This window comes from Melopsittacus undulatus, chromosome 1 (assembly GCF_012275295.1).
Source record: "Melopsittacus undulatus isolate bMelUnd1 chromosome 1, bMelUnd1.mat.Z, whole genome shotgun sequence".
Classification (NCBI taxonomy): domain Eukaryota; kingdom Metazoa; phylum Chordata; class Aves; order Psittaciformes; family Psittaculidae; genus Melopsittacus; species Melopsittacus undulatus.
In genome coordinates this window covers 49,279,441-49,294,932 of record NC_047527.1, presented here as the reverse complement: position 1 = coordinate 49,294,932, position 15,492 = coordinate 49,279,441, and the positions used below count along the sequence as shown (strand labels likewise).

At 41.7% G+C, this 15,492-nt stretch overlaps 1 protein-coding gene across 1 annotated transcript; it reads right to left on the bottom strand.

Moving 5' to 3' along the window:
- Window positions 1-5,442: 5,442 nt before the first annotated feature.
- TYMS (thymidylate synthetase) lies at window positions 5,443-14,454 on the bottom strand. The gene is made up of 7 exons (XM_005153505.4): window positions 14,042-14,454; window positions 13,269-13,342; window positions 11,899-12,073; window positions 9,650-9,751; window positions 8,363-8,538; window positions 6,873-6,944; window positions 5,443-5,984 (listed from the first exon to the last, which is right to left on the bottom strand). The coding sequence occupies exons 1-7, from the start codon at window positions 14,190-14,192 to the stop codon at window positions 5,847-5,849; spliced, it is 888 nt and encodes a 295-aa protein (XP_005153562.1). The 5' UTR covers window positions 14,193-14,454; the 3' UTR covers window positions 5,443-5,846.
- Window positions 14,455-15,492: the final 1,038 nt, after the last annotated feature.

The following is a 15,492-nucleotide window of genomic DNA, read 5'->3' as shown; positions in this document are numbered from 1 at the left end:
TAAACTCCCAGATGAACTCTATGTGTGTTTCTTCACTGCTTCGCACACCCTGCCATGTAATTCTTCAACTTGCTTGCAGAGCAGAGAAAGAAGAAAAAAAATCAATAAAAAGTTTTATAATATACATTACATTTTCTATAAAATAAGTAGAAAACAGTACTCTGAAGCAAGCATTATTTTAGCCTTTATGCCACTGAGTAACTCTGTTGAGAATTAAAAACCAGAAGCAAATCCTGAATTTTTGTTTCTTTGCAGGTCTTAGCACTGCTGGGAATTGGTGTGGCAACCAGAGAACATGTATAATTGCTTTGGGCTTTTTCCTCGTTACTACTTGTTTAATGCAACTACTGCATAACTTGTGGAGCTGGTGCCAAAATTCCTTTGCATTTCTCACTAAAGTTGAATACTACAGATGAAAATTAGTTGGTATCTAATTTGGCTATTCCCTACTAAGGTTACCTCCCTTCAGCTTGTCTCCCTGGTTCATTCTTCCCACACACGATTTCCGTGAACAACCTAGAAATACCTGGAGTTTTCTATTATTATTACGAGAGTATCTGCTAAAACTATATATTGTCACATCAGTGAGAAATATGAAAGAATCATCCATGATCATGATTGCCTCTATGAAATGAAGTAAGGTACAAGAATTCCACGCTGCTCCATGGAGCATACTGTACCTCCATGAGACAGTTTGGATAGCATCTGCGCAGAACAATGTAGGGTGGACAATGTGGTCTGTAGAGAGCTGCAGGGCTGCTGAAATTTATATCCCCAGTGACCCAAAGATAATGGTCACAGCTCCTATTCTTCTCTGTGGGTTTGGTGCTCAAGCAATTGTTTTGCTGAGCACAGCAGCTCATGTGCAGACATGACCTTGCACTGGCTGTATGAAGGAGTGAGTTTTAGAGTGGTGAGGTTCCTCTCTCCTCTTCCTGCATCAACTCTATTTGTGCCCAACTCTACACCAAAACCCCATAAAACCATGCTGTTAGCAAGCTGCAGCTCATCCTCTCGGTGGCACCAGCAGCACTGTCAGTGGTGCAGGGAGGGCTGGGGAGCCAGGAGCTGACAGCATGGCTGGGGGCAGCAGCCAGGGCCAGCTGAGAGGGCTGTGATGAGCTCATGGTGAGGAGACAGCTCTGAGGACACCGTCTGGCCCACTGACAGGAACCAGGGTCGGACACAACCCCGTGACTGCCAGCCTGTCCATGATGATCCCAGACCAGGTTGAGCTGGACCATCAGCCTGCTGTGCAGGGTCCACATCAGTGATGTCCATGTGTTGGCACAGCTGCAATGTGAGATGGCCCCTGAAGAAGCCCAGACCCCCTCTGTGAGGGGGTCACTAGGAAGTTTGGGTTTAAATGGGTTAGTGCTGTGGAAGGGTCAGAGCTCAGAGCCAGGCCAGGTTTGTAGGGCAATTCCTTGTGTAGCCATGTGCCTGGCTTGGGCTTATGGCTTGAGACAGCCAGAGGTAGCTGTCAGGGTGCCACGGGTGCCACTGCTTCCAGCGGCCGGGATGCTGCGGGGCAGATGCCTCCCAGGCAGGCCTGACCCACCTCCAGACAGCAGCAGCATCCACAGGAGACAGGAGACTGAAGCCCCAGCCCCAAGCCCTGGGCACCCCTCTGGGAACAAGGACAGGGATGGGCTGAGGCCAGGCCAGGCAGCAGGGTGTGAGCATGGCTCAGGATCAGGCCTGGTGAGGGCAACCAAGGTCAGGCACAGTGCAGGGGCTGTCCAGGCAGGACATGGCACAGCAGGGCCATGGTCAAGAGGCCAGCCCAGGGTGCTGGTCCATGCCCAGACACGTTCACAGCTGTGTCTGGCCATGGACCAACAGGTACACCTGCAGTGCAGCCCAGGCAGAAACTGAGGCCCATGGGCAGAGGGTGTGGGCCCCAGGTGAGACTGCTCAGAATGAAACCTGTCAATACATTCAGTGCCCTGTCTGAAATTAGGAGGAATTTGGCTGGTATATATGTAGCTACTCTATAAGGCTAAAACCTTTCCCTCAGGGAAACCCATTGTTAGCATTAGTAAGAAGTCACTGCCATCAGCTATATTTAAATACTTTTCACATGAAACATTTTTAATGAGTCCAAGGACCACAGCTAACTCACAGGTATATCATAAATACTGAGGTGTCAACAGACAAGCTGTCACATGTTAGAATACCAGCCTTTAGCCTAAATCGTTTTTTATTGCACCCATCTTTTTGCCAAGCCTTGACACCAAATCTACAGAGCCAAACAATGTGAATTAACAAATTCTTGGTTCTCTGCAGCAACTGGAGACAACAGTGACAGCACACAACATAGCTTCTCTGCTGCCAGTTCCTCATGCTAAGCCCTGCCATCAACATATTTCAGTGTGCTGCTCGCTCTCAGCTGCTGTCTACCAGTAGACAGGACACTTAATTTGATATTCTAATGAACATCTATTAGGATATGTTTGAATTACCCATTAGCATAGTTCTGCTTTACAAAGTAAAGGCCAGTCCTGAATACCAGCTTTACTTCATGGTTTGTATAACCTTTTTCTTCTTTTTACCATAACATCTGAGAACCACATAGAGATGTATGTATTTATCTACAGAATTCCCCCATGAATAAGGGGATTACTATTATCTGTGCTACAAACACAGGAAATTAGTATGAAACCTGAACTGACTGAACAACTTAGCCAAGCTCCAGATACAAAAACTGTAGCACAGCTAGAAATTGAATCCTGACTCTTATCCAAGTGTATCTTGCCTGCAAGGCCATCTCTCATACGGCTGCACTGGCCTCCAGAAGGAATGATTTCCTACATCAGAATCATGGCTATTATCACTTTAGCTGTCTCAAAATGGGAATAGCTGCCCATTCCCACAGGCAAGCACATCTGAAAGCTGTGTAGTCCTGAGCATCCTGAAGGGGAGCTAAGACAGTCCAGTCCCCAGTGTACCCCAAGTCCCTGCTTGGGGACATTGTTGGGAACCAAAAGGAGGTGAGTTGGCCCCTAAAGGAGCCTAAATCTTAGAAAGATTTTGAGGCACTCTGTGAATTACCCAGCAGAGCTGCCCAATCAGTTCATGTGAGCATTACATAATGGTTTCACTACAAACTCAATCACCTTTGCTTTAAGCTCCTGTCCTTGTCCTGGAATGGAAGAGCCATTTTCATCCAGCATTTTTGCTTCACTTTCACTCAGGCTGTTCAACATCCAGTTAAAGGGCAGTAATTTCCAAACTCATTCCAGTCCAACTACATCATTTTGTATAGAGCATATTTCAGTTCATTGTGTCAGGTGTTGTGCTCACATTGCAAGTATAAGCTGATTACCTCGAATATTGGCAACATCCTTGAATTTCACTTCATACAAATTCTCATGTGTCTCTCTGGAGACATTCAAAAACCACCTGGATACGTTCCTGTGTAACCTGCTTTAGGTGGCCCTGCTTGGCAGAGAGGTTGGACTGGCTGATCTCCAGAGGACCCTTCCAACCCTAACAATTTTGTGATTCTGTGGATTAAAAAATTTGGATCTATTGAGACACACAAGAGGGACACTACACAGATGTTTGTATATGAGTTGTGAGCAGCTCTTGTAAGATGTTAATTTGGGAGACTTCAGGACGTTTTTCTTTTTCCCCTTACACTGCCACAACAGAGTGATATTTAACACAGCTTCTACACACTAAGGCCTTGAGTTCTCTACAAATGCAGGCTGGGATGTGTGAATGAAAACTTGCCTGTGCTACCGATGTTCCAGAGTAAGGCTCTGCAAAATACAGCAGCAATGAAAAATCTTTCTAAGCCAGTCTGATTAGTTTCTTCAGCTGTCATGCTTGTGATTTTCGAGCATAAGCTTGCACGCACTGTGTAATTTTTTTGTTTCATGTCATGCTCTAGGGCTGCACCTAAGGGCTTTGGATGCCTTGGTTTTGAGCACTTTCTCTAGTATGGACTTGGGGCTCTCTGTGAATTAGTCCAGCACTTGGTAATATTTGATTATAACCCAGTATTTGAAAGCCTTGAAAGCAGATTAGTTATACAAAATACTCCTGTAGCAAACTACTATGGTGATTATTCTTCAAAGTGTTTCTACATGGTGGTCACCACATGCATTTGTCTTAACCTACAGGCCCACCTACCTGTGGGCTACAAAGGAAAGTTAAGTGTGGATTAAACTTCAAGCAGGTGAAAGTGAACAGTTTGTGGGTTTGATAAAGGTGTTTGAAACCTGGGCTGCATTCCATGTTCACACTTCACAGATGGCAGTCACTATGGTAGCAAACTCACCAAATCAGATTAATTAAGAGATTGAATTTAATGGCTGATCAGGTGGGTGTTCATCTCAAAACTCAGAAACAGTTCCTTCTTTTCTGACCCCTCATCTATCATAACCAGATAATTAATATTCTTTCTGGTATGCAAGTAAGGCAAATTTTGCAACTTATCATAACATGTCAGAAATAATGTGGGTTAGGAAAGCTTGTCTAAGAAAGCAGATCATAGAGGGAGCTGATATTTGAGCATAGTGGTAAGAAATTTCTATGCTATCTTCAGGTCAATTGAACTGCCCTTGGAAAGCAGGGAAATGATAAAAGGATGCATTCAGAGGAGGAATGACAGATGAGTGGAAACTCTTCAAGGCCAAATCATGAGACAGAATGAGTAGCAGTCAGCAGGGCAAACAGCAAGGACTTAAAATGCTATGGATAGGCAGAGCTGGTAAGAAATTGGTTTCTAATGCCACCTGTAGAGCTCTTTGAGGCATCAGCTGACATGTGCATGGGACAGACAGCTGCTAGGACAGCTTGTTCAGTTATACCAGTTTACTGACTTTAAAATTAATTAAAAAAGCCCATGCATTTCTCCATGTGTTCAAATACATATTGAATATGCTACGTGTCAATATTAACTGTAAATCTATTCACAGCTGAATTCCTGGAGAGGAATTTTATAAGGACTGAAGTTACTGGGGAAGTTGCAAGGATAAGAAGAGATGAAAACTCAATTCTGGCAAGATTTAATTAATAGTAGTATTTGTAGGATTGGAGCCCATCTCTAACTTGTACTGCTCCAGGCTACAAATTAGTCCACAAGTTTGTGGGATCTGGTTTTAAATGACAGCAGACTGCTACTAAAATTACTTGATAACCACTGTTTAACTACAGGTCTGTTTGATTTATAGCAAATTCATCATTCATGTAGGGTTAGGAAATAATAATTTAAAAAAGTTGATAGAAAGATGTTATGCAGACTGCATTTCATGCAAAGTGCCATTAAGATTTGCTGATTCATCTATGAAGACCATATGAAGTTTAAGCTTCTTTTCCCCGGCTAGCTCTCACCCTCTGAGATCCTAAAGTGAAACGGCATTAACCTTTGCTTTCCAACTCTTATTTACTCCTGCTATAAACAAACATACTAAAATTAAGTATGCATCATCCTTCCAGAAAATTTTTAAGCTTTATTAAAGATAAACTCTTTAGAACATATTTAAAGACCTCTATAACCTTGAAGGAATCATATGTAAAAGTTCTCTTTTTCAGTACTAAATAAAGCACGTAAGTAAGTGCTACTCACACACAGTAACTGAATGGCAACAGAGATGGCCACTGGTAACTGAAACAATGTGTAGAAGACAATCTCATTAACAACTTAAAACTGTACAGCTGGAATAAATAATCATCTGTTCTGTACAACTACAGCTTGGTACTGAAGGCAGAACTGTTTCTTTTTCAGTAATAAACTATGTATCTTTTGAAGTATATAAAAACTCCATAACTTTAAAAACAGAGAAAGCTAAATAGCTTAGGTACACTTTCACATTAATAGAAATTGGTTTATAGCATTAAACAGCCATCTCCATTTTAATAGGTGGATGAGGATTATAATCATCAATCTGAAAGTCTTCTGCCTTAAAGTCACTGATGTCTTCAACCTTCCGAAGAATTCTAAGTTTGGGGAAAGGTCTTGGCTCCCTCTGAAGCTGAAATAAAAGCAAGCGTATTGTATAAAACCAATACCTGAAGGCAGAGATTTTATGTTATGCATTAGATCTCAATAATCTCTCAAATCAGATTACACCATGTAGATTTTCGCTCTTTCCCAAGATTTATACTCAAAAAAAAGAAAACCCACAGCAACAGTTAAATAGAATCTACTTTAGTATTTTGATAGGGAGCAGTAGCATAATTTTAAAGTGGATTCCCTGATCATCCAAATGTAAGCATATTCAGTTTGCAGATCAATTCTGGTGGTTACAGATTAGATTCCTTCCAGAGGAAACTAAATCCCCAGGAAATTCTGACCCAGATGTGTATCAGATGTGCTGCGGTTTCTTAAAGCAACATTCAGGTCTGAACCAGCAAGTAGTTCTCTGGATGGTTCTGAACCACAAGAATGGTGAGGACATTCAGTGAGCTAAGTCTGATTTGCTCCTAATGCAACAGATTACTTTGTGAAGAAAATATAGCCTTATTCAGCCAAATACTAATACTGGTTAACTCCGTGAATTGATAAGTTATCCTTTTCTGATATACTACAAAGACATTTTATTTTGTGTTTATCTGTGTTAGGCAGAGTGGTTTCGTAAGGTTTTGGAACGATGAAGTCAAAAGCAGGGGTACAAACTCTGGATCTCTGATTTGGTTCTAGAATAGTACAATGACGTACATTTCAGTCATGTTTGTATTGTATTTCTGCTTTCAACCCCAGCTGAGGTTAAGGTGTTGCAACTATTAGGCTAGAAATAAGAAGAAAAGCCTGACAAATATTTGCAAAATGATATTTAAATAAGATATGTATCAAGATAACTTTGTATTGGGTAAGCATTGCGGAAGACAGAAACATACAAGAACACAGATTAAGTACTTACTTGAACTTTTAGAGGTTCAACATGATTCAGATATATGTGCGCATCTCCCAATGTGTGTATGAACTCTCCAGGCTGAAGAGAAAGGAGACTACATGTGTTTTTCAAATAGTCAGGTTTCAAGAAAGAAAAACATTATAATGCTCACAGTATTGATTCTTAGCATCCTACATCTAATGTGGAATTGCAGCTTCTGTACTGGGTTATCAAGACAACCTTGCAAGCTTTGAAGGACACTATCTTCCCAGATTAATGCATAATTGATGAAAAATATAATGAAATTTCTATTAGCTTACCAAAAAAAATTATCCTTGAAATCCTGCTAGGATAATAGCTTTGCTAAATGTATGGAGCACTGCTGATCTGCCCACCAAGATGGAAACAGATGGGACAGTGACAACTAGCTTTTCCACTCCACTTCTAATACGCAGGACTTGCCAAAGCTGGTTTTAAACCAGTTGCCTTAGCCAGTACTAAACAATGTAATTTGTGACAATGGAAGTGTCAATCACAGGATAAACCCCAAAGCACCTATTAAGCATCCAGATGGGTTTTGCAGGCTCTCAGGTGCTGTGACTTAGCAGCCTCTAAGCAATCTAATTTAATTAGGCAAGTTTTATCACCTATTTTACTGGCCTCTGACCAATGCAGATCAACCCTTAGATATATGATGATAAAACCCACCAAAGGTGTGAGAGGAAGCAGCTCAGAGGCAACAGGTAGTTAATGGACATAATGTTAAACTTCACTTTTTCTGGTACTTTCGCTTAATTTCTTAAGTATGACTGCAACTGTGTGAAGTCCAGTTCTTCTCTACTTCACTATTTTAAGTTCCCCTTCATGCTGCTGATATCAGAAGGGTCAGGCCCAAATGGCCGTGCTAGTATAATTTTTCACATGCTCTAAGGAAAAGGGGGTTTCACTTGTACAAGACTGTGGTGCATTTCAGTTATTCCTCCAAATTACAAAATACAGCTCTGGAGTCAAGACAATAGATATCTGAGCACATACTACCACTCTACATAATCATATACAGTAGAAAACTGAAAAAACTACCCAGTTGAAATTATAGCTGGAAGTTAAATGGGCAGAATATCCAAACTGGAACCTTGACAGCAACCACTGAGCTACTGTTTGCTTCCAATAAAAAACACATGCTACAAAATTTAATCACTCACATGTTACTATCTCATAAGGACATGCGCTCAGTTCAGATTTCTAAGAGGCACAGTAGTGGAACAGGTCAGTTTTGACATTCAGTTAGAAAGACCTGGAGGATCTTCTGTCTGCTTGACGTGAATTTATGAATTCTTACACTGCTGATCTTAACTGCCTGTACAAACCCGAGACAACTCACATTAAATTCATGAGGCCCTTTCTTATATATATTTTAGCAAGATTTTGAACAGGATATTTATTCTAGTTTTTCTTGGACAGAGCCTTAAGTCCCCCATTTCTCAGACAAGATTAAGTAAAATTATTAAATAGCCTACCTTTAGCCCTGTGACATGGGCAATCATGTAAGTAAGCAGTGAATAGCTGGCAATATTGAAAGGCACTCCTAGTCCCATATCTCCAGACCTCTGGTAGAGTTGGCATGATAATTCACCATCAAGAACATAGAACTGGCAAAGGGCATGGCATGGAGGCAAAGCCATCAGAGAAATATCTAGCAATTGCAGTAGAGAGAGAAGAGTAAAAAAAAAAAAAAAAGTAACAGCATTAGCATTATAAATGTAGAAGATGCAAAACCTGAAAAAGCACTTTTTGGGACAGTAGAGCAAAAATCCAACTGCACTATCATTTTGTTGCTTCTTCGCTTGTTTAAAATCACCTGCTGCCTAAGCAATTAAGTCTGGGTCACTGCACGCTGCCTCCTGGGCTGTATGACCAGAAAAGTCATAAACAGATATTCCACAGAGCAGATTTATGCCATAATGCTGCACAGCAGTTTAGTTTTACTCACCTCGGTGAGACAGGTGATTTCCCTAATGGAAGACATTGAGGGTAAAATTAAGCACATACCCTAAAGCAACTTCCAACTGCTTCATCTTACTCTCTTCCTATTGCCATGTGCCTTTACCACTTGTTGAGCCATAAAAGTAAGGATCAATAAAAAAAATAATCAGAAAACAAAAGACCTTTTGTGTGTTTATCCACACTTATAAATGCAAATATTATAATTACAGCTTGGTAAGAAAAACTTTATCCAGCTATCTCCTTATATCTGACAATATTTAACCATAAAAGTAACAGCAATGGCATGTGGCATCCCCTTTCAGAGACACAGATCTGCTCTGCCTCTGGATGACTTTTTTTTTTTGCATAGATCTACTCCTGCTGAAGTCAAACATTATTTGGCAGTAGCTCTTATTTAGAAGTACAATGAATGGCTACCTAGACAACCTATGTTTAAGGAGATGACTGAAACACAAACAATAGTTTTCTACTTCTAAAGTTTTTGTTAAATTTACAATTTATTATATGGTTAAAAAACCAGACACACTGCTTTGGTATATTCCTTTTTGGTTTTGTTTTTTTTTAATCTTTCTAAAATAATAATTGTTGCCTTTGAACAGAGATTGTATGTCCAAGATGCTGGTAGCCTGGTATATCCCTCACTTTCATGTGAAGAGAAAAACTTTGATGTAATGGTCCAAAAGTTTTGAGAGTAAGCACGGACACCAACTGGAACTGGCTTGACAAAGGATTAGAACACAGTTTAGCATAAAGCAAGATAATGTGCAACTGCATTTACTTAAATGTCTACTGTTCAATACCTTTGGGATTCCAAGCACACATAATGATTCTTCTGTCATCTGGATTGGTTTTGATCATTTCAATCACTTTTTGCAACTGATCAACTCCTTGGTTGGAATAATCTGAAGAAAGATACCAAATAAGATCTAAGCCAGAGAGATTCGAGTAATTTTTTTTTTTTAAAGCCCAGCCCACATCCCACTGAAAAGTGATACCCAAAAGACAACCTCTGAAGATTTTACTGTAACTTTGAAAGTGATTTATCAGTTGGTACCCTCCAAAAGTAAACTATTCTTGGTCTTCCTTAGCATACCCTAAGGCTTGTGAAATTTTCATTATGGTATTTTCTTATGTTCCACATTTCTTTTGTGTGCTTTGAGTACCTTTAGCACCCACCAAAATTGGACTATTCCTATTTAGAACATTTTATTCCAAGCCTCAATAACTTGACATTTTTTAAGACCAAATAAGAAGTCTGCATAAACACTACATCCCAGTAGACAAAAGCTCCAATACAAAAAAATTAGCTGGACAAAGTATTTTACTTTACCATTCATGATGACTTGTCACCTAGATAGGACAAAAACTGTAGTGGAATGGGCAAGGTATTACTACCTCATTATTAATAGTATTTAAACTGATTTGCTTAATGCATTTCTGGATTAAGATGTCCTTCTAGATTTTAAACGTGTCTGCTACAGTGCTCTTTCTTTCAAATAGTAAAAACCAAAACAATATGCCCAGACCAGTAACGTGGGGTGCTGGCATTGTTTGCATACTCAAAAGGAGTTAAGTTCTTGGCAGATGAATAAATACCTTCATCTAGCACTTACAAGGTCATCTGTGAAAACTAAATTTCCACAGCATTTAGTGCCAGAAGGGAACTTTAATCATAGGATTATTGGCACAGGATATTACACTTCACCTGATGACGTTCACAGGCTGACTTTTAGGTTCAATACCAGTTATATAAGAAACTCACTGGAATTAACTGAACCTTAGAATGGATTCCAGAATAACAGTCATTAGTTGTTACTCATTGTTCTGAGTCATGCCAGTGAATCAGCATGGCTGGTAACTAACTTTTTCTAATAACTCCTATAGCAAAGCATCACCAAATAACAGTCACAGGGAGACCCAAGCTGCAACAAAGGATGCTAATACTCAATTAGCATCTTAGGAAATTTTCTGCCAGCAATACTGTGCCAGAAGCCTTGTCAAATGGTTATGTTGGCTTCTGAAGCTAATTACCTATCCACTGGTAATGCAACCTAAGGAAATCTATTAGTAATGAAACCTATGGGAATTTATGTTGTTCGTTTTTTCCAAATTATTTTATGCCTCAGACCTTTTACGCTTGGGAATGTGAAACATTTTAGTAACTTTGTTAGATGTGTCAGTTCAGAATTTGCATCATTTGTGTTAGTACAGAACTGTGTCTGCCAGCAGTCAATATGCAAATAAGTCTAATATCTGTAACTTATGTGAACTTTGAGACTACACTGAAAACCCAAGAGGAAAAAATATAAATAACCATGTTGTTAATCTGAATTAAAAATCACACAAACCAGATAGAGAACATTTATTTTTGACTCTTTTTTTAACAGCAGTCTTCTAAACATTTCGTATATCCTCTCCTCCAGTGAGTTAGAAAAGAGTCAAGACACTTCAGAGTAAGTTTAATGAGCTAGTTCCACTGAAAATAATACCAATAGGTACCGCTCACATCATAATTTGCTACAGCTATTCTGTCCACAGCATCATCAGCTATGGATACATCCTAGTTTGTGCCAACTGCAGAATGGAAAAAATCTTTCTTTCAGAGTCTTCAATGAATGTACTGCACAAATGTCAGTTCTTGCCAGCACAACTTATCATAGAAATTCAGACCCTGCACTGGTATTCAGCCTGTGTTCCACTGCTATCACACGGAGCTAGCTCACATCTCTCAACTGCAATAGATATACATCCTTCCAGCTATCAGTGATAATACATGCTCTAGACTGAAGTAAAAAAAGTAATGTATGCCTTATGACTGATCTGTGCCACAAATGCCAAACTACAATATACAAAGCTACATCTTTCAGGGTAACTAGACTGAGTTAAAAAATAAATAAATAATTTAAATTACCCTTCTCCAACAGTATTTATTCTGGTATCAGTTCACACTGTGAACAGTCCCTTTAACCATAGTCCACCCCACCCAGGCCTCTGGAACTGATGTGTCACAGCTGTCTCACTAAGCAAGACTTTATTTGTATGTAATTACCTGTGTGCATATCTTTGTATTCTGCTCCAAAGTGCCTCCACTGAAAACCATAAACTGGTCCCAAATCTCCCTCCTCTCTGGTGCTGAAACCCTGCTTATCCAGGAACTCACGCGAACCATTAGCATCCCAGATCTTCACACCTTTTGCAGAGAGCTCTTTGGCATTTGTAGAACCCTATAAAACACAGACAGTAAGAAGTCTATCTCCTAATTCCAACACAAAGGACATGACTTAAAACATCTGTATTCAGCTTTGCTGGTCTACAGTATTTCTTCACTTATAAAGGATGAACAGTCTGATTTATGCATGGGATGAAGATATTGCATGATAGAATAAAATTTAGAAGCAACATACTAGGATGAAGTTTGAAGTGCCATGCTTATATTTAACTTGGGATTCTTCTAATTTTGTAAATGCACAAACAATACAGCCTCAAGGTCAACTCATAATGCACATTTGCAGACAACAAGATTTTACTTTACAGATGGATGAAAACAGACAAAAAACTTTATGGCCTCAATGTTGCCTTTGCCAAGATATCTACAGTGAGCTTAAGGTCTTAAAAATCCCTTTGTTAAAATGACAAAAATGACAAAAACGACAAAGTGACCCTGAGTAATTTCACTGGCTTCTGCAACACTCCAAGTCAGTGTGTCCAAGTCAGCACACTCAAAAATCCAACACAAGAAAGTGCTCTGTTTTGGGGAGTGTCCAGTCTTTTATATTTTTAAGAAAATGAGTGTGCATTTGAGTCCTGCTCTCTAGCAAATGGTTTGACAGACTTTCCCATACCTGCACAACGCCACTACATATAAAGGAACACTTACCTTATAATGTATTATCTACCATTAAATTTTAATACTCTAAATACAACTATTAGCTCTATTAGATCTCAGGGTTTTGCTACTAAAAAGCCTAGTGTTTAAATCAGTCTTATGTTTCACCTTTGGTTACACACTGCTTATCAGTTCAAATCAATACAAGCTATCTCGGTATTAAAAAGCAGATCATTAAGCTGCCTACAGTCTACTTCATATCATTATTTCTTATTCAAACAGTAATAAAAGGCTGTACTAGGTTTTGTAACTGTGGGATATAGTCAAATTAGCAAAAGAACTCTCTATTTCACACTACTCCCCTTAAAAAGAAATAGCAGAAAGACTCTCCTGATTGGTAACAATACAACAGTCTCCACTAAAATTCACAGAATGTTTTGAAGATAATAAACTACCAATTATTTGGCTGCATTTCTGCTCTGTTATGTAAATGAAAACATCTGCAGTTACCCCAAAATCCTTAATTTATACTAGTCCATCCTGTTAACCCCACTCTCAGGCACACCACCCACAGAGACATCCCAATACTGAACCTTGATGAACCATAGCAGCTCCTCCAGCACTCCTTTCCAGAATACCCTCTTTGTTGTCAGCAGTGGAAACTGATCTGAAAAACAGTTGTCAGAGTATAAACAGAGTGTCAGAGGTAAACAGCCATTCATAAGGGAGGGTGAACCGACTTTGGTTTTTATCCACAGAGGGCAATGCCATCATCTGACATGCAGAGGTTTGGATATGAAGGAAGAAGCTGGAAAAGACTGTGCTATTCTCATATTCAGATCAAGGAAGACAAGAACCTGACTTTCATTTTCTTGGACAATGGGGGACGGCGTGAATTAACGGTGGAGATTTGAATGAACTCTACCGAGAGGGCGCCACGATGCCACATAAGGGTGCATGCGTAGGCATTCACAAAGGGAGGCTTAAGACAAAATTGTTGGTAAATCTATTTTACAACCATCCTTCCTAGTATGTTTTAATGGTAGGAAGGACCAAGATAGGCTTTATCAAGATCTAACCCGTTCGCTCACCAGGTAACGGCTATGGGGCAGAGAATAGCCAGGCCGGGCCGTTAGGCAAAGGGGGAAGAGGGGTGCGAGTTGCCGCAGGCCGGCAGGCGAGGAGAAGGAGCCGACAGGACGGGCCGAAACCCCGCTACAGCCCCTGCAGCGTGTCCGAGCCCAGGCCCCGAAGGGGGGAAAGCATCGCCCTCAGCGGGCGAGTGGCAGACAGCCCTAGGGGGAAGATGGCGTCCCCCCGCGGAGCCACGGCGGGCAGGAGTCGGGGGGGTCCCGGCGGTGCCGACCTCTCAGGCTGTACCGCGCCTGCATGCCGAAGATGGAGATGGTGCCGGTGCCAGTGCGATCCTCCTTCCGGTGGCCGTGCTGCAGGATGTGCCGGACCTGCCGCAGGTACTGCTGCTCGCCGGCCTCCGGCAGCTCTCCCTCGGCAGGCATGTCGGCCGAGAAGCACCCCGAGAGGCTCCCTCCGGGCCGGGATGTGTTCCAGCTGCCCTGCTGTCCTGCTCCCGTCAGCCGCTTCTCCTCCGTACCCGCCAACGACCTGCTTTTCCCGCCAAGCAGCGGGAAAAGGGCGGGCAGAGCGGGTGAAGCCACCGCCTCCTCACCGCCCTCTTCCCGGCTGGCGGCCACCCTCACCTGCCTCAGGGCAGTGAGGAGCGGGTGGGTTTGCGCGGTCCTTTGTGGCCCTTGTGAACTTCCTCGCCTGGTGCTGGAACTCCCCCACAGCCACTCTCTGCGGCACTCTACGGGGCTTGTCCCCCTGACGGAGGCGTGGCCCGATCCCCAAACCTAAGTCCGTGCTCCACTCCGTAATGACTTTAACTCCTGCTGCTGCCGAGGGCAACTCATCTGTCCTCCGAGCCTCTTTCGTGCTGGAAAGTACTGTTGGCATTTGTAAACTTTGCTAGAGAGGGACTTTTTACAAGGGCATGTAGTGATAGGACAAGAGAGAATGGCTTTAAACTGCCAGAGGGGAGATTCAGATTAGATACTGGGAAGAAATTCTTCACTTTGAGGGTGCTGAGACACTGGCACAGGTTGCCCAGAGAAGTTGTGGCTGCCCCATCCCTGGCAGTGCTCAAGGCCAGGTTGGACGGACATTGGAGCAACCTGGTGGAAGGTGGCCCTGCCCATGGCAGGGGGGTTGGCACTAGATGGTCTTTAAGGTCCCTTCCAGCTCTAACCATTCAATAATTCTATGATTCTGTGATCTTATCTCTGCAACCTCAGTCATCCTCTTTCAGAGCTGAAAAAGGGCAAAGACTTGGCTGGGCCTAGCACACCACACATCTTGTGAGGGATCCCTGCAGCCGGATATCCTGACACACGGAAGCCCTGAGTGCAGCCCAGTGCAAGCCTCCCTCATTGGTGTGGTGCTTCTGCAGTGCCATGGCTCAGCTTCACACACAGGCTCACCTTCTCTGTTGCAGCAGTATTACTGTGACCTGCACTTTTAAAGATGAGATCCTTTTATGCCATGCCTTGTTAGCTGCAGACCGCTTCATATTTTATTTACACATTGGATTTCTTGCTAAGGGTACTAGTCAGCACTTGCTTTTATTGAGTTTTGTCTTGTTGATCTCAGCTTCTCTCCCATTTCTCAGTGTCATTTTAGGTCCTGACTTGTGTCTTCAACACTGCAACTGTTCCCACTCTGGTGTCATCTGAAAATTTTCTAGGTATACTCTCTCTGTTAGAGAAAACAAACCAACTCTTCTCTGAATTTATCTGTTAC

Coding starts and splice junctions, on each gene's coding strand:
- TYMS (XM_005153505.4), bottom strand. CDS start 14,192: ATGCCTGCCGAGGGAGAGCTGCCGGAGGCCGGCGAGCAGCAGTACCTG. Junction 13,343..14,041: donor GGCGCGGTACAGCCTGAGAG/GTCGGCACCGCC, acceptor ACTGTTTTTCAG/ATCAGTTTCCACTGCTGACA. Junction 6,945..8,362: donor CCCATGTCACAGGGCTAAAG/GTAGGCTATTTA, acceptor CTTTCTCTTCAG/CCTGGAGAGTTCATACACAC.